Source organism: Canis lupus, chromosome 17 (genome assembly GCF_003254725.2).
Source record: "Canis lupus dingo isolate Sandy chromosome 17, ASM325472v2, whole genome shotgun sequence".
NCBI lineage: Eukaryota > Metazoa > Chordata > Mammalia > Carnivora > Canidae > Canis > Canis lupus.
In genome coordinates this window covers 39,040,259-39,060,296 of record NC_064259.1, presented here as the reverse complement: position 1 = coordinate 39,060,296, position 20,038 = coordinate 39,040,259, and the positions used below count along the sequence as shown (strand labels likewise).

The 20,038-nt window shown below is 37.3% G+C and overlaps 1 protein-coding gene across 19 annotated transcripts in view; it reads right to left on the bottom strand.

The window, feature by feature from the left end:
- Positions 1–20,038, bottom strand: part of IMMT (inner membrane mitochondrial protein) — a 37,196-nt gene that overhangs the window by 1,391 nt on the left and 15,767 nt on the right. For 2 of the 19 annotated variants that reach the window (XM_049095548.1, XM_049095555.1), the window contains 9 exons: positions 18,380–18,517; positions 17,931–18,026; positions 14,566–14,702; positions 11,500–11,603; positions 9,926–10,061; positions 9,277–9,421; positions 3,995–4,218; positions 1,840–1,971; positions 768–897 (listed from right to left, as the gene is read on the bottom strand). In XM_049095548.1, the coding sequence (XP_048951505.1) occupies positions 768–897; positions 1,840–1,971; positions 3,995–4,218; positions 9,277–9,421; positions 9,926–10,061; positions 11,500–11,603; positions 14,566–14,702; positions 17,931–18,026; positions 18,380–18,517 (1,242 nt within the window). Of the gene's footprint in view, positions 1–765; positions 898–1,310; positions 1,377–1,839; positions 1,972–3,994; positions 4,219–5,648; positions 5,664–9,276; positions 9,422–9,925; positions 10,062–11,475; positions 11,604–14,565; positions 14,703–17,930; positions 18,027–18,379; positions 18,518–20,038 lie in introns of those variants that run through there. The other 17 variants (XM_049095550.1, XM_049095556.1, XM_049095553.1 and 14 more) reach the window with 15 other exon arrangements.

Below are 20,038 nucleotides of genomic sequence, written 5' to 3'. Positions count from 1 at the left end.
GAAAACTGGAAGGATATATGTGCACAAGCATTAATTATGTCTCTTTTCCCCTCCTTCTGGGACATCTAGGACAACACATGGTATCTAATTCAGAGATACTTATTTTAGAATGTTTGAGAAAGGGACATATTTAAATTAGGCTAAGACTTATGTTAATGCCATCAGAAACTTCCTGCAAAGGAATGGAGGACTTGAAGTAAACTTAATGGACTACTGGATCTTGAAAGTTCATGAGTAGTTTATTTTTATACTTATCTGACAAAGATGGCTCTATAATACCCTCAAAGAATTCATTTTAACATCCCATCAGGACATTTCTCTTTTAATGTGGTACATGAAAGCTTCAGATTAACTACTGTCCATTTGGTGGGTTGAATCAGTAAATCACTTCCAGAACAGGGTTGGAGACACATCAGCAGAGCTAGAGAGAGAGCATAGGGATACACTACCTTTGCTCCACTCAGGGCACCGAAGACATAACCAAACTGTGTTGGGTATCCTATCTCATAAATAGTGATCTTCAGTCTATCACACAGAGTAAAACTTCAAGTATTTAGATTTAATTTTTAGGTTCTTTTTAATTTCCTCTCACAAACTATGTTCCAAACTTTCAAATCTGGGCTAATTTTCTCAGAAATGAATGAAATTTAATAGGATGAGTTCAGCATCTCTAGGTCCTAGTGTTGATGCACATATCCCATTCTCCTAATAAGAAATTACCCTAAAAAGTTGGAATGAATAAAATCATAAGAGGCCCATGTGCTCACTCTGAACAGCCTGTTCGATTCCTCTCAGTCTGGCATAGGCTGTGTTTATATCCAGAGTAAAGTTGTCAACTTGCTCTTGACTGAGCCGACGAAATTGTAACTCTTGTTCAGCGAGTTTCTCAGAAAGGTCCTGAAATAAAACATAGTGTCCAGAAAAGAGTAGTGCTACTTCAACACATGTCACTTATAGGGACATTACAATCTTCCAGCAACTGCCACTTCCACAAGCAAAAAGGCCCTTTAAAATCTCCAAACATTTGTCATGAAAATCTTCTGCTATGTGTTAAGGTTTCAAAAATTTCCTAAAACCCATAGTTGATGTATGTGATTCCTACAAATTTACTGATAGAACCAAGTTTTAGAGGAAACAGGCCAGGAGAAGAATGCAAGCTATTAAAAATGGAAAAAATGCCAACTTTAGGAAGTAACTGTACAGTCACCCCAACATGATAAACTGTATTTGATATCCTCAATTCAAGAACTTATATATTCTTTTTTTTTTCTTAGAAAAATACCCATCAAATAGAATTTAAAGTAAAATACCTTTTCATTGTGGCATAAATTTCAATTTTCTGGGAGATTTCTTTACGTGGAAAACCTCATTCTCTTCTTGTGAGACAAAATAAGTTAATATATTATAAATGGCTTGAATAGAAACTAATTATGATTAAAGATATCCTGACTTGCTGTCATTTCCAAATTAACTTCTCTAGGATGTTTCCTCAGATATAAAAATCTGAGCATTACCACATAATCCATAGGAATTTGTGGTGATAAAGCAGGAGTTACACATGTCAAATATATCTGTATTTTTTAAACCCCCTGTACCAACCCACCTTAAAGCTTTGAAGGCTCCAAATGACTAGGACACAGATATAAAACACATGTGATCAATAACACATAGATACATCTTTATGTAAAAATATACAAAGGCCCCATTGTACCAAGACTGGGTGCCATTAGCAATCTTTCCCCACTCTTCCATATCCTCAGAGAGAATGACATACAGAGCATATGAAAAGGAAAGGAAAGACTATTAATGTAAAGCACGTGAAAAGGAAAAGGTCCTCACCTGTTCAAATTCGTATTTCAGTTCCTGCTCTTGTACCCTAAGGACATCACGTAAGTGATCAGTGTGGGCAGCAGCCTGTCGGCGAAGCTGGGTTCTCATTTCATTCTCCATGGCATCTCTGACTTCTTCTACCTGTGAAACCACAGGAATGATTAGTTCTCAATTCTCCACATTTGCTTTTAGAAAAAAGAGAAAGACTAGTAGAAATGATAACAGCTTCCATGTCCTAAACCTTTATGATGTACCATACATGTGTACATATTCCTGACTTCTCGTACATCATTCAGAAAGCTGAACGTTGGAAGGTGACTCAAAAACAAGGTCACAAAGCTGAGGCAAAAAATCGGATTTTAAACAGAGGTCTAGGAGTCTCTCTGGCTCCAAATTCTGTTTCTCCCATATCACCAGGCTACGTCATATGCAAGGTGAATACTGTCATTTCCTGATCACACACTCCCTGGGAATTAACAAATCACAACTCTTGGAAAAAAATAACTACACAGACTTGGGATCAAACACAGCTTCACCACAACCAACTGTGTGACCTATGAATAATAATGCCTACTGTAAAAAAACTATTAAGAAAATTAGTATCTGGTAGTTACTTTACACAATTTCTTCTAAACAAAGAAAACTGCTCGGAAACTGCTTACTTTAATATGTATTTAGATTCACAACATGGCCCAGACCCAACCAAAAATATGAAAAGCCTATCATGTCTTGCCTAACAATTGCCCATAGGTCATATTACAAATTAGTTAGTACTGATTATCTGGAATTCATAACTTACTTTTTCTCAGAAATAATGTAAGTAATGAATAAACCCATTCAGTTAGTGCATAAATATTTATAAAGTGCTAATCCTTTGCCAGGCAGTGCCTACCATATGCCTGGATGGAATGGTACTCAAGGCACACAAACTTTTTTGTTCTCACATAATGTACAATTCACTGGAGGAATTGGACAGTAAATAAACTGGACATCTCAAACTGTGATACTTATTTTTAAAAAATACATAAGGCAGTATGAGAGAAAGTAATACAGATACTCTACAATGAAGGAACAGGAAAAACCTTGCAGGAAAAGGTGACATCCAAACTTGTAATTAAGGTTTAAAGAGAGGAACCGTAACAATGTATAAGGCAGAGCAAACACCCCAGGGCAAATTATGTAGTGAAGGTACAAAACCAAACAAAAAACCAGGGCACTTGGCAAATACAGGCAATAAGGGAAGTAAGGAAAGTCTGACTCACAGCAAAAAAGAATGAGATCAAGAAGCCTTTTTTTTAGTAGGGGTGAAGAGTTTGGATTTTGTATTAAATGCAGTGTACAGTCAGTGGAAGATTTTCAGCAGCCTAGTAACTGATCAGAATAGGTTTTAGAAGGATCAACTACCATGTAAACAGACATAGAAAGATGGGTATGAAAACAGAACCGGGGGACACCTGGGTGGCTCAGTTGGTTGAACATCTGATTCTTAGTTTCAGCTCAGGTCATGCATGCATGATCTCAGGGTCGGGGGTCAAGCACCACCTCGGGCTCCATGCACAGCAGGGAGTCTGCTTGAGGATTCTTTCTCTCTCACTCTTCCCCTCCCCCAGCTCACACTCTCTCTAATAAATAAATAAATCATTTTTTTAAAAGGGGGAAAAAAGAAAACAGGGAGCCTCTTATGGTGACAATCTGGACTTAGGGGAAAGTGGACAAATAGGATTTTCTTTGGATGCAGAACTGGTGGGATGTGTCAATGGACCAGGTGTGAGAGTTGAGGGAGGAATGACAAAGCATGATTTCTGGCTTGAGCAACTGGGTAAATAGAGATGTAGAGAGAAAGAAGCTGAGGGGCTGAGGGACACGTTGGGGAGAGTGAAGAAATTTGCTTTGAATAAGTTGAGTCTGAAACAACTACTGAAAATTCAGTTAGAGACATCCAGTAAGCTGCTCGAAGGAGGAACCTAAAGGTGAGGCAGAGGCCAGAGATAGCAACATAAATGTCCCCATGATAGACAGGATTTCACTTTCTAAGTCACAGGACTAGGTAAGAGTCTTGGTGATAGTTTAGATGGATAAACTTGGGAGGCTGAGCAAAGGGGGCAAAGAAGTAGCCAACAAGGCTACTCAAGAGGATTCACTTTAAATTTCTCATTTCTTCTACCTTTTTGTCCTGTTCGGCCTGTATCTCACTTCTGTGATGTTCTAATGCTTTTGCCACTGCAGAGTCAAATGCCCGCTTTTCTTCCAGCTTTTGTTTTTCCAAGGCTAGTGCAATGTGCTGCTTCTCTGTGGCTTTCTGTTCTGCTAGCTCTCTATTTAGTTGGTCAATGCGGCGATGTGCATGAGCAATCAGGGAATTCAGATCATCAGTAGACAGCTTGTCAGCTAAACAGAAAATGACATTAAAATGTTAATGATTTCACGAAATTATACATCTACAAGGTACTTATTTCAAATGAATGTTAATTTAAACCGCTGTAAAGAAAAGCAAAGGGTGGCTAACCCTTTGAAGACAGATTTAGATTCTCACTGCCATCATGCATAGCCTGTGTCCAACTAACTAAGGTATTTTCAGTCCCAAGTACAGTAATTTAGATAGGCCTTCAAGTATATAATCAATTCTTTTCCAGGAACCCAATTTAGTACTTCCGATCTGAATTATAAATAGACTATAATTCATCATAACTTTACCTCTAAAGACAGTTTACATACTAGTCTATATTTTCATTCATGCATTAACTGTGATTAGTAATAACAAGTATCCTAATATTCTTTTCTGCTAAAACTCAAATTCAGATTCTCTAACTTATCCCTGGTAAGAGTTTTTATTCCTTTTCTTAAACATTACCTAGGACAGTGATCGGCAACTTGAGCAGTTCATGAGAATCACTTGTCAAGCTTTTTAAAATATACATGCCCAAAGATTCTGATTTAGGCTTAAGCATGTGTGTTGTTTTCAAATCTCACATTCCAAAAGTATTCTGACATATTACTATAGGTTAAGAATTTTAACAAAATCAGGGGTGCCTGGGTGGCTCAGTGTTTGAGCGTCTGCCTTTGGTTCAGGTCATGATCCTGGGGTCTGGGGATCGAGTCCCACATCAGGCTCCCTAGAGGAGCCTGCTTCTCCCTCTGCCTAGGTCTCTGCCTCTCTCTCTGTGTTTCTCATGAATAATAAAATCTTAAAAAAAATTTTTTTTAACAAAATCAATGTGTGAAATACTACATGATAAATGGCCCAGTTCCACAATCAAAGAGCTGAGGAGAAAAAAAGAGCTGAGAAGTAAAAAACAAAGTGGCAATAAGAGACTTACCAAATTCAACATGTGTAGCTCCTTTGGATACTGATTCAAATAAAACAACTAAAAAAACTCATTCTATAAAGTTTGGGGATATTTGAACACTAAACAGACACATGATGACATTAAAGAATTATTGTTTTAGTTGTGATAATGGCACAGTGTTTTTTAAAAACATACAGGAATTATTTACAACTGAAAAGGATATATGGTATTTGGGATCTGCTTCAATATAAGCTGGGGAAATGAATGACAAAAAACTAGCCATGTGTTGATAATTGCTGAAGTTGGATGACAGATCCATGAGCTTATTATAGTTTTCCTCCTACTTTTTACTATTTGAAATTTTACAAAATAAAAGTTTTAGCACATGAATACCAAAAAAATCTAAATCAGATTTATCACATGCAACATAATTCTATGTTATAAATTATTTAAGATTCTTTAGTTTAAGAATCATAGGCAAACAAAAAGACTTCAGTATTTTAAGAATCAAAACACATGTAATTTACTCACCTAGATCAGAAATACCTACAAAGGAAAAGAACAGTTTGAAAAAAAAAAACCATACATATTTGTTATTAATCATTAAATAGGAAAATCCAAAAAGAAATAAGGAATCAGAAACTAGTAACAGAAAAGTGTATTTAATATTAGAAAGCAAAACAATAGTTTATTTCTTAAAACTTAAAAGGACATAGAACAATATAAATCAAGGTAAATTCTAACATTTTGCAAAGAGTGTCATTCATACTGAAAGTAGCTTTGGTTTCCAGGGGCTCATCAGTATTTTTGCTAGAGCAATCAACTTAGTTTTTACACAGAAACTGCAATTCTCATTTACTAACACTGGCCCACCTGCCCCCACCCATTTATGCATTAGTTCATAGCATAACTCACTAAGTCTCAGTCTGGACTCTGTTCTCAGTACTAGACCTCTCCTAACATTTCAAATAATTAATATTTCCTCTTTGGAAACTTAAAAGCAGTGAACTCACATTAAATCTCCATTTAACCTGGGAAAATTAAATTAAGAACTATGACTGATTTGATGGTACAGGATAAAAAAGTAATTTGGATGAAGCACCACCCTGAGGACACAGTGATAGGAGAAGGGAAACACAGCCAGTCTCCTGCCTCTCAGCATGAGCTTCTTCTCTTCACATCATGGGCATGACTCTTGGATTCAGAAAGTTCAAAGACTGGTATTTTTCATCCAAAATGGTTCTAAAAGTCAACTACTTCATCTGGTATTAAACCAAAAAAAAAAAAAAAAGGAATCTGGTTGCCAATGTTGCAAGAAAAATGGGCAAGATGAACAAAATGAGATGTCAGTCTCAACAAGGTAAAAAATATAACTATACAGTCTATAACAATAAAAGAACTGTCCCCTGGAAATAATGAAAATCTACGCCCTGCACACTTCATTTTCCTATCCTTGCAACATCCACCAACGCTCCCCCTTAAAGGCTCCTTCTCCCTCCCCCCATATGGTGTTTATCATTCAGTTTGTTACGCTTTACATGTGTACACATCCTAAAACAATACACTATTTTGCTTTGCATGTTCTTAATTAAGCTTCATGTAAGCGGTATCCTATTCTATGTATTCTTCTCCAACTTTTTTTCTTAACATTTATGTTTGAGAGATATAGTTTTAGTTCATTCTTTTATACTGCCAAATGGAAAGCACATTTAGCAGTTTCGGATTTTTCTGCTCTTACAAATATAAGGCTGCTATGAATATTTTTATGTCACCTTGAACACCTGTGTGTCATCTTAGGCACATACCTAGGAGCTCACCAGTTGGATCAGGGAGCATATACATTCTGAACTTCACTAGATACCATAAGTTATGGTTCAACAAATCAATTGCTAAATGATCACTTCTAAGTTTCTTTCTATTCTTCATCTTCAGTGCCCCTGGCACACACACCAGGAGATCCCTATCACTCTGCCCTCAGATTACTTCAGCAGCTTTTAACTAGCTTCCTCGCCCTTAGACATCCCTTCCCTGCATGTTCAATGTCATGAAAATTAATTTTCCTCATTACAATCAGATCATTCCTCTTCTCAAAAGCCTAAAAGGGAGTCCTATATTGCCAATACAAATCAATCAGGCAGAGAAATGAGGCTAGTAGTGGGTAAGAATGAAATCTTGGCTCTATTTCCAACCTTGGGCAAATTATTTTAAACCTCTTTGTGTTTTAGTATTCCTATCTGTAAAATGAGAATAACAAAACTTTATCACATAGAGCTGTTATGAATTTTAATTTTTTTTTTAAGCAAGTGAGCAAGCATGTGCAACAGGAGTGTGGCAGGGAGGAACAGAGTTAGAGAAGGATAAAATCTCAAACAGGCTCCATAGCCATGATGGAGCCCAACGCAGGGCTCAACCTCACTCACTCAGAGATCATGACCTTAGCCAAAATCAAGACTCAAGACACTAAACTGAGCCACCCAAGCACCCAGGGCTGTTATGAATCTGAAATACGCATGAAGCACTCAGAACACAGTGCTACATACGAGATCATGCTAAATAATGTTGGCTGTTTTATGTTTGACACTGCTCAGTTATCGAGAACACAGAAAAGATACCAGACAAATGAATATCACCAGGACATTTATAACTTAGTGAAATAGGACTGAAGTCTGGCAGAAGTCTTAAATGAGTTCAGATTTCAGAGGCGAGGATATTTATCAAGGGCTGGGGTAAATGTGGAATAATTAACTATCTCCAGTGCAACATATCAGTAACACTGAAAGGAAAATTTGTGGCTGCAGGCAGAGGTGGAAGGGAAACTTTATCAGATGCCATGTACTTTTCAAATTCTATACCATGTAAATGTATAATCAATTTTTTCAATTAGTAAAAAATTAAAATGGAGATTGCACACATCTCACACACATGCACATACACAAGGTCAGAGACTACTGCAGGGGACTTTCACTTTCCACAGGATACATTCTCGTTTGTGTCAAGTTTCTCAACCTTGGTAGTAATGACATTCTGGACCACGTAATTCTTTGTTGTGAGGAGCTATTCTGTGCATTGCAGGGAGACTGGCAGCATCTCTGGCCTCTATCTACTGAATGCCAGTAGCACCTCCCTAATACAGCAGGCAAAAATGCCCTAGGTTGAGAATGATGACTTTAGGGTTTTCATATCTTCCCAAAGGCATTTTCAAAATCAGTGAAAGAATTTTTAAAGTTAATAACTTCAGAGGCTGGCTCAGAAATATGAGAATTTAACCTAGTGGGAAGACCATAGACAAGTACTTTAGAGGAGAGAAGGCAAATTCCTAGGGATGGAGCTCACAACCAACTCTCCATAAGCAGAGTCTGTACTGCTCTTTAGACTTTATTTCACCTATTTTGGCCAACCTAGATTCCCCCAACTATCTTACCAATGTCCCATTTATGCCAAGCAGCTAAACCTCAGGGACAGAGATACACACACAAAAACCAATGAATAAGAATAAGGATAATGGGGGCGCTAGACTGGCTCAGTGGGTCAATCTTGGGGTTGTGAGTTTAAGCCCCATGCTGGGTATAGTAATTACTTAAAAATAGACACTAGCATTTAAAGAGTATTTTGAATTTACCACGACTGGTAATTTATGTGACTGTTAGTACTCTCAGAGCACTTCAGGAAAATGTGACTATTCTCTGCAGTTACACTCTAAAATTCACAATCGGAGTTCCCTGCAGTCTGAACTATCTGCAAGTCGACAGTCATACAGATTTCTTTATCATGTGAGTTTTTAACCATACTGTCACTGAGAAGTCCTAAAGGCGTGCCTTAACTCATTACGAATATTTTTAAATTGAATAATTTCACATATATATAATATTCTAACAGATTGTCATTCTCACTTGGATTCTAAACTTTTTTTTTTCTTGAGTAGCAGAGATCTGAACAGAATCATGAGTTATGGAACTAAACATTGGCTGGAACTTGTGTCCACCATGACTAAAACCACAAGTGTGTCACCTATCATGGTTGTGATTGAAATAAAATGTGTAAAACACTGTATTGTACACCAAATGAGAGATGCATACCAGAGGGGTTTGGATTAGATGAATGGGGTTGAAGCAAGTTTAGCCAACCTCTTGTTAAAACACAAACAGAAAAGTACCAACACCTGAGTTACACTTACTCATCCCTTTCCATCCTGGCAGGACTTCTGGAGTAATACTGTCCAGTTCTCGTTTAAAGTCATCCCGGGCTTGGACCACCAGCTCATGATACTGAGACACAACCTTAGCCTCAGACTGAGCTGCTTTGACCTGAACAAATACAAGGGGAATGTGGTTAAAGTGAACAGGAATTACCATAACCTTCCAAAAAAAGAGAAATTATATTCATATATTTATATGTTGGCTGGGAAATACATAAAAAATAGAGAAAAAGCTAAAGCTCAGAAAAGGAACATAATATAAGCCTTGTAATTCAGACAAGCCCCTTGCCATCTTACTATCCCCCTGTCCCTCTCTCTGGTCTCAGGAAACTACTCATACAGACTAGATAAGTACACAAAGAAGATCTACTACAAAATGAAAATTTCCATTTAATAACCATGACCAAAAATGTTACCTATTATAAAAAGTATTGACAATAATGGATAATCCACTTTGCGCCCAAGTTTTTAAAATTAGTAACAACTACTATTCCTTGCAGGAGAAATGGGAGAAAGAAAGGAATCTATTATTTTCTTGAATTCTTCAAATCCTTTGACTAAAGGATTATATTTTTAAATTGTTTAAGTGCTATAAAAGACCTAGGAAACACACCTTTTGGACCACATTATCCAGATCAACTATCATGTTGTGAAGTTTCCCCTCTGCAGCAGTTATATGAGATTTGGCCCCAGGAACCTCTTCTTTTTTTGCATTTTCAATTACACTTTTCATCTTTTCTAGCTCTTCTCTGGAAACCAATAAAGCAAAACAAAGATTTAATATTATTCTTTATCAACCTTAGGAAAGAGTTTGATGTCAGTACCACATGTAATTGCTTAGAATCTATGAAAAAATATAATTTGAAAAAAAATTCCTCATTGTTTTTTCACAGTAAATACAGGTAGAGAAGCTTTCCTTACAACAACTGAAAACAGCTTGGTCAGAAGGCTAGATTTATTACTAACATAGACCAAAGGAATAGCGTGATGTACAAGGAAATATACAGGCTTCAGAACCAGGCAAACTTGGATTCAACTCCAAAATCAACTTCTCCTTTGTTGCTCACCCTTGCGTGGGGATTAGAAGTACTTAATGAAAAGAACCTGGAATAGTCCCTACCACAACAAGCGAACTTAATAAATGGCACTTTTTGCATTGATTAGGCTGACTCCCCCTGCCAATAAGACCTTAAGGAAGGGAAAAGCAAGGGAGGATACTGAAGAGCTCACTAAGCAAACATAGCTGGGCCTCAAGGAGTTCCCATTTAGTGTTTCACAAACTGGATGAATTATGGCCTACTCACCACAAAACACAGAACTCTAAAGACCTGATTCAAGGTCTAGTGATGTGAGCATAACATCTTAAATCTCCTAAAAGACACGATGACTTCAGGAGAAGACTTCCCTTTCTCTATCAATAATAAATATTTTATTGGGGCGCCTGGGTGGCTCAGTCAGTTAAGCATCTGCCTTTGGCTCAGGTCATGATCCCAGGGTCCTGGGATTGAGCAAAGTGTTAGGCTCCCTGCTTAGCAGGGAGTCAGCTTCTCCGTCTCCCTCTGCCGCTCCCCCTGCTTGTGCTCACACTCTCTCTCTCTCAAGTAAATAATCTTTAAAAAAATGTATTTTATTAAAAATAACAAAATTTTGAATGACAGTGATTCCAAAATGTTGATGAGAACCTTTAGTCAAATGTAGGTTTCCATCATCAGAAGTCAATTTTAAACTTGGCTTGCTCAGTCCTAGTTTTAGCCAAATTCCAGAAATCAAGGTCTCAATGGCATAAAAATAGACCTATTAATAACTACTTTATAGTTAAGGCAAAGAGATTATGACATACTCTCAAAATTCTGATAAAACTGTCCAGGCCATCCCTGAGAAATCTTGAAATTATGGCAGAATCTCAGTAAATCTGTAGAGATACATCACCTATGCAACAATCCAAAGAAAAACTGCTTTTTATACAAGATCCTTTATATACGTTCTGCCAAATATATTTAGGCCTAATTATATTTTATTCCCTCTCCCTTTCTTAAACCTGTGTTCCTGAAACCAATACAGATCAAGTAGAGGTGAAGGGAAGGGTTTCTCTGCCTTCTCTTTCTATACAGACAGTACAAAGAAAACCCAGCCCAAAGAAAGTCACCAGGAGGCCCTAATTACTTGTTAAAGTCCATGAGTAATTACTTGGCTTTGAGAAGGGCATCAGCAGCCTCATCAACTGCCTTTCTGCGTTCCTTCAATGCACCCTCCACTGTGCGCCACTGAGCAGACTTCTTCTCACCTGCAATCTAAACAAAAGGCTTTATTTATGTAAACATGAATAACTACCATTACCGTTTATAGGATAAGCCAACATGGTTTAAATTTAGAAACAAGGGCATTAAATTCAAAGGTAAAAAATTTCAGTATTTCTTCAGAGTAGGGTCCCTTAATCTAAGGTTCATGGTTAGGACCAAAGTTCACGAACCTCATCAACACCCCCCTCAATACCAACGAACAAAACTATGAAAGATTGTGGTCTAGCACATATAAATATTTTCTAAGGAGAGATGACTTTGTTATGAGATTCACAAAAGGAGATTATGAAGCAGAAAAGGTTAATAAGAACAAGAACTTTATGAATTGTTTGTTGATCACTCTTCAATGAAGCACCACAATTTAAAATTTGAATTGTAGGTCTGTCTACCAAAATCAGTTTAAGGCTAAGTAGAAAGTTTATACATTCATACAGTCCTTACTCCTCCAACACATCATCTTCAAGAATGACCCTCTCTAACTGGTAAAGTGAAAATCAACTATTATCAAACCCACTGCCTCACCTGGAGCTGAATTTTGTAAAATGTTATACACACACATACACACACACACAAAAGGGTTCCTTAAAAATCCTTATAGAGGTCCAAGGATAAGCTATTTTGTAGAATAAACAGTAGAATCCTACTATTAAGCCAAATCCAACTATTCCAAAACACTGCTTTGAGAAAGTAATTCTGTATCTATTTTAAGAGCCCTTGTGCACCAGTTTTTTTTTGTTTTGTTTTTTGTTTTTTTTTACTAGAAGAAACAAGAAGTTGGAATCCATTTTTAACATTTCAAACCTTCTGTTCATTCATATTTCTGGTTATTTTGTAACACTAGCTAATACCCTCTAATCTAATTAACCACTACTGTAAGATGTCCTTTAGTTGTAAAATCTTGATCTCAACAGATTTCATACGATCTAAATCCACACGCATTACATATTGTGTGTTCACTGGGAAGAGGAAATACCCTCTTACATAGTCTTCTGCCAAAGTAAATACTATGGACATTTAAATCTTCTAATAAGGCGCCTGGGTGGCTCAGTTAGTTAAGCATCTGCCTTCAACTCAAGTCATGATCCCAAAAAGGTCCTAGGGATGGAGCCTCACATGAGGCTCCCTGCTCAGTGGGGAGCCTGCTTCTCCCTCTCCCCATCCCGCTCATGCTCTCTCTCAAATAAAAATAAAATATTTTTTAAAAATAAAAATAAATAATAAAGCTTTTATTCAGTGTCCTGAAACATACCAATCTACTTGCATTTGAACCCAACTCCCTGCCTTCCCACATCTGCATAGCCAAAATATTAAGTATTCTCTGCGTGGTTTCCACTTTTCTGACTGAACTCTGACTGAAATTTAAATTTCTTCTTTCTTGTACTTTGAATAAACCAAAATTTTAAGTTTTTTTAAAGGCTGAAATTTCAGGCTATTTACATCAAAGCCCTAATTTAACTTTTTTTGTGATTTATGTGCACAGGACTAAAACAATGCAGTGTGTTTCAATTTTGTAAAAAGTACACAGTGTGGCAAAGTAATTTTACTAATCATGCAAGATCCTGATCCCTGAGATTCATAGTTTATGTACTTATTTTTACTCTTTAAATGACCTAGTATCAAGAAACATTTTTACACACTGAATAACTGAATGTAATTATAAAAAAAAAAATAATTAACTCCAGGTATTAACAGTTTTAAATCAATGTAATTACTTTATTCTCTAAAGTGCTCAATATAAGTTAAATAATCATCTTTAAGCATTTAAAATAGCTGGTGTCAGGGGCACCTGGGTGGCTCAGTCAAGTGTCTGACTCTTGCTTAAGTCTTGATCTCAGGGTCATGAATTCAAGCCCCATATTGGGCTCCACGTTCAACAAACAAATAAATGAAAATACTAAAATAACTGGTATGGGGGTACATGGGATCTCTATTTTTTTCTTTTTTTGAGAGAGTGTGAGAAGCAAGGGTGGGGGCAAAGGGAGAGGGAGAATCAGGCTGGCACTATGCCCAGCTCAGAGCAGACACAGGGCTCAATGCTCGATCTCATGACCCTGAGATCATGATCTGAGCCAAAATCAAGTAGGATACTTAACCGACTGAGCCATCCAGGCATCCCTCTGTATTATTTCTTATAACTGTGTATCAATCTAAAAGTATCTCAAATAATAATAAAAAATAAATTAATTAATTAATTAAAGTATATCAAAGTAAAAAGTTTATTTTTAAAAAATGGCAAAAAGAGGGATCCCTGGGTGGCGCAGTGGTTTGGCGCCTGCCTTTGGCCCAGGGCGCGATCCTGGAGACCTGGGATCGAATCCCACGTGGGGCTCCCGGTGCATGGAGCCTGCTTCTCCCTCTGCCTGTGTCTCTGCCTCTCTCTCTCTCTCTCTCTCTGTGTGACTATCATAAAAAAAAAAAAAAAAAAAAAAGGCAAAAAGAATATAAATAAATTTTTTTTAATTTTAATTAAAAATGGTTGGAAACTTTAAAGTGAAAAAAAGTAAATGACAAGGGACGCCTGAGTGGCTCAGTGGCTGAGCGTCTGCCTTTGGCTTAGGGTGTGATCCTGGGATTCGGGATTGAGTCCCACATCGGGCTCCTTGCAGGCCTGCTTCTCCCTCTGCCTGTCTCTCTCTCTCTCTCTCTCTCTCTCTCTCATGAATAAATAAATCTTTTTTTTTTTTTCTTTTTTTTTTTTAAAAAGCAAATGACAAGTAATATTCAAGCACTATTAAGATATGAAAGCAAATATGAACTAATTCTTGTACCATATCATTGTTGTGAGATAAAACTGTATATAAAACTCATTAAAAATAACATTTAAAGATTTTTCCTGCCTTGCTTATTTAAAAAAACAATTACTCTAGGTAGTCTTCACTTACTGAGAGAAAGCCCCTACTAGAAGGAAGAAATCAGTCCTAAATACTACATCAATACCCATTCTTTGGCTCACCTCCGAATTGTCCATGGCTGCTTTCAAGATGTTGGAGTGTGCGTTGACAGCCTGAACCGCAGCATTCTGAGCTACAATGGCCTGTTGAGTGATGTGAGCGGTTTGGCTCAGAGCATCTTCTAAGCTCTTGGCTACAGCTGAAATACATACAGAAGAGTTAAAAAACAAATCCTTCCATTGTACATAACTTTAAATTTCCCTTCTTCTCCTACTGAGTCCTCCATTGAATTTCCTCAAAAATGTAAGAACAAAAAATATAGATTTAGAAAATCAGTTTTATTTGAAGGTATGATAAAATGCTAGTAGATTATTAAATCTGGTGGACATATCTATGGGGATTCATTATACTATTTTTACTTTTATATATAACTGAATTTTTTCAAAATAGTGTTTTGGGTTTTTTTAAGACAAAAAAATGCTTAAAGAAGGCTAGCATATACTTCAAATAGAAGAACAAGGGTTTAAGCACTGTTAGCTCTTTATAGTTATTAGAGGCTGTAAATTCAACATAACCACCAGCTTTTTCAATTTAAATAATGATCCTACAGATCCACAGGGAAAAAGAGGTGCCCATTTCATCTCCTCAGCAGGAAGGGATACTCATAGCAACTTATATAACCAAAATATGAGTAGATAACAGATATGAGAAAGAAAAAGATAAGGAAACACGTCAACAAAAAAGAAAAACTGGGATCCCTGGGTGGCGCAGCGGTTTACCACCTGCCTTTGGCCTGGGGCATGATCTTGGAGACCCAGGATCGAATCCCACGTCGGGCTCCCGGTGCATGGAGCCTGCTTCTCCCTCTGCCTATGTCTCTGCCTCTCTCTCTCTCTCTCTCTGTGTGACTATCATAAATAAATAAAAATTAAAAAAAAAAAAAAAAGAAAAACTGGTTTGGGAATGGACAGTGTTTTTTCCATAAAAGAACTCCAGAAACAGCCAGATAGATACCAGTGTGCAAGAAACTATGACCTCTAAGATCATATTTCTATATGCTGCTTCAGAAATTTTTTAAAAATCCAATTAAAAAAAATAATGTAAGGGGTGATTCTAGATATAATATTAAAATGGTCAAATGAAGGGAATCCCTGGGTGGCTCAGCAGTTTAGCACCTGCCTTCCGCGCAGGGCATGATCCTGGAGTCCCGGGATCAAGTCCCACATCAGGCTCCCTGCATGGAGCCTGCTTCTCCCTCTGCCTGTGTCTCTGCTTCTCTCTCTGTCTCTCATGAATAAATAAATAAAATATTTTTAAAAAATGGTCAAATGAAAAAGCGCCAGTGAGAAGACTAATTTATCAGATATCAGATGATTAAAAAAAGGGAAAATGTATTTGGCAGGTAAGACAAAAACAAAAGATGCTTTTAAGCAAAAGCAGCTTAAGCTAGAGATAAACAGAACTTATGAACCACCTGAGGTACTTGTGCAACAAACATAAAAGAAGGTAATGATGACAAAAGACTAAGTCATGAACGTGAGACTGGGGTCCACTTGAAGACACAGGATATATGAAGAGAGGGGTTTAATAAAGAGAAAAAGAGGCAGGGAGGCATGAGTTAACAGGGAGGGGCACATGAGAGCACAGATAACAGTAAACCACTTCACGTGGCTCACAGACCCAAAGCCTTCTTCAGGTCTATTCACTGTACTTTGATTCCTCTCCCCCGCACTTTCTTCTTTGTTTTGTTTTGTTTTGTTTTGTTTTTGCTATTGAGTTGTAGGAGTTCCATATATATTTTGGGCATTAACCCCTTTTCAGACACATGGTTTGCAAATAGTCTCTATTCCACTAGTTCCCTTTTTGTTTTGCTAGTTGTTTCTCTTGCTGTACCAGAAGCTTTTTTAGTTCAATGTAGTTCCATTTGCTGATTTTATGTGCTTTGATTCTTGATAAAAATTACAAACACACTCATTTTAAAAATAAAGCTTGGGAAAAAACTAAGAGGTGACAGACAGAATCCTTATAATTTTCATTTTGCCCAAAACAAAAGAGAAGAACTAGACACACACACAGAAAAAGGAGCGTGATGAAACAGACATCACCATCTTAAATGTACAACTTACTTCAAAGAATCTACATAATAAAAAGGAAAAAGTGAAAAGTAAAAAAAAAAATATGAATAAAAGAAAAAATTGATCTTGATTAGATATAGTAGAGAACTCAGGAAAAATTAGGTAGTGGAGAAAAAAGTATAGAAATATTTCACATATTTGGAAGTCTTCACTCAACATTCTCAATTATTTGTAACCATGGTCAATAACTCAGAAGAATGCAACAAAAACAAAAACAAAATCCAAGGAGCCAAACTAAAGCCCTGCATCTATGCTCCTTCTGTTCCTTCTACTCTACACAATTCTAACAAACCTGCCCCCCCCCCAACCCCCAAGTAGGGCAGAACCAAAGCTATTAGAAGGGAAACAGGAATCATTCAAGACAGACAGACAGCAGAAGGAAGTCATGGGGAGAGACAAAAAACAAAAATGAAAACCTGAAAGTATAAACAGCTGCTGTAAGACTTAAACATTTCGGGACACCTGAGTGGCTCAGTGGTTGAGCATCTGCCTTTGGTTCAGGACATGATCCCAGTCTGGGGATCGAGTCCTGCATCAGGCTCCCTGTGAGGAGCCTGCTTCTCCCTCTGCCTATGTCTCTACCTCTCTCAGTATCTCTCATGAATAAATAGATAAAATCTTTAAAAAAAAAAAAAAAAGACTTAAACATTTCTCAGTTCAGCAAAATGCTGCATACTCCCACCTGCAGAGACGTCATTATACTGCAGCACAGTACAATAATGACATCCCCTCTGCCTTAAGACAGAAAAATACATTGGTAGGTATCTAATCTTTTTCAAAACTATCAAAAAGTTTAACATAAAATCGAAACTTAAAAAGGCATATGCTTCAGTTAGCTGGAAACCAGCAATGTGTAGAACATTCCATCCCCTGCCAATGTCACTTAAGGGGCCCACTAGATACAAAGGCTGGTAATAAAACAGAGCAGGAGCTATTTTGACCTGCACAAATAAATCTATGAGTTAAACAATTAAAAGACACTCAGGGAAGTTGCCAAAATACAAACAATTTCTGTTCCACAGAATACAAAGGCGCTTTAGCACAAACCCTAATAAACACAAATGGATTAAGTGCAGGTATCATTCGGAGTTTTCTCCAACTGTACACTTTTACCCAGGCAAAAGAAGATTAAATGGAAAGAATATAAATGATGACATAAAAGTGGTGCATAGAGAAATGCTACCAAAGAAACCAAAGTAACTAACAGATGAGTAACACGTGCCAATGGCTTTGGAAGACAGCAACTGACAGAGATGACCCGAACTGTTTAAGAAGCAGTCTGGTTTACATACACTCAATCTTAACTTGTTCTTGTTTTTCCTGTTGTGCAAGGCGAGCTGCAACTTCTTCGGGTGGTCGCTCCCGTACAGAAGTTGAGGATGCTTCCTCTTGCAGCAAAAGTAAATAAGAGGAAATCACATTTCAGCACAAAATTTCAATAGCTCAGAGGGATAGAAAAACACCATTGTTTGTACTTGCCAGTTCTATTAACTGAGGGCATTTTTGTCATTAGGATTCTAAAACCACATCATCAATGATTCCAACATGAATAAAAGATCAGCTCTTAAACCTCGTGCTTTCAGGGATTTATTCAGACTCTGAAATTTAGAAAATTCCCTAAGCAAGTCTGCAAATAAAAACCAGTATAAATGGGTACTTAAAAACTGTCTAGAGGTTACTGAGGCATTAAATAGTTCTGATGAGCAAATCATTTATAAAACTACAATTATAAATAAACTACCTGAAGCTGCAGGCTTGGGTTGCCCTTCACCAATTCCAGGGTGCCCAGTTTTTATAGATTCCTCATGCTGAACCGCAGGGGCTGGGACTGATGGTGTATCACCTGCTGCAGAAATAACTCGAGCTGCCTCTGTAGGTCCTACAAATATATGTTACTCACGATATTTATAGTTTCCTGGGTTAACACAGGAGCACACAGGAATCTACTACTATTAGCACCCACTTCACATCTGACTCCTTACAAATACACGTACTGCCTCTACTCAAACACGCAAATAGACGATGGCCCTCTCCCCCATAGACATAAACCCACACAAGATGGACAATGGTGGGAAATGTACAGAGAAAGGAGTCTCATCAGCACCCATTGCATTTTAACCATCAGCATTCTCAGGCAGGGCTTCTAGTAACCGTACTAAATGGTATTAAATCCTAATGTATGAGAAGTGGGCATAAGATTTTCGTAACAAAAAAAAAGACTTTCATAACAAGGGAAAGTAGCAACAAAGGAAATCAGAGTCTGTCATGAAGAAGGTAGACAAAAAAAGTAACCAAAAAAATATTTTTTAACTGCTTTGAACAGTGGTAGAGATGAAAGAAGAGGTGTGAGCAAGAACAGTATGAGAGTTTAAAACACAAAAGAAGAAACAAAGGCTGAAAAAAAAATCAAGAGTTTATAAACAAGTGTTGGAAAAGAAAATGAACAATTCTAGAGGTAAAACAGAAGAGGAAAAAAAGAGCAACGTAATAGAGAAAATAAATTTAAAACTGAAAGTCCCATTTAAAAGATAAAGCTGGACTATCACAAGCTTATTAACTGTTCTCCTTGCCCTGCCCTTGGTCCCTTTATCTATTCTGCACAACAGCCAATGATTTTACTCAAATAAAAGTCAGAGATCAATCCCTAGGCTCAGAACTCTCCAAACACCTTCCCATCTCACTCAGAATATGAAGCAAACATTTTATAACGGCCTCCAAAGACTGCCTCAATAGGCTTCCTGCTTCCTCATTTTCTCTCTTCTCTTCCACTCCAGTTTCCTATGTTCCTTACTAGTTAAATATACCAAGCCTTAGCACTAATCCTTTCCTTAGGATGCTTTTCTCCCATTAGCCTTTTATATATGCCTTACTCTCTCATCTCTTTCTAGTCTTTGCTCAAATGACATCTTCCAGGTGGGGCTTTCCTTACCTACTCCATTTCAAATTGCAATATTCCCCCCAACACATCACTTCTGACATCCTATACACTTTACACGTATATTTATATATGATCTTCGTCCCCCTCATCCCACTAAGAAATATTTGCAGAGTTTGTGTTTGCTTTTATTCTTTTGTTCACTGCAACAGCCCCAGTACCTAGAAGAATGTTTGGCACATAGCAGACAATCAGTGAATATTTGCTGAATGAAAGCAAGCCAAGAGGTTAAATTGAGGACAGACGTGACTAAGGAGAAATACAGATCAAATAAATACTAAGCAGGTTAGAGTTAGACAAGTGCCGTAAATTAGGACAGAGTAACTGGCAAACCATGAAGTGGGGAAAAAAAAAACAAAAAAACAAAAAACAAAAAACCCAGACCACAGCTAGATCACTAAGAGGGGAAACAGGCTAAGAGTCAGAGGGGAAAAATGTAAAGAAAAAGTGTTGCAGGCATGACAA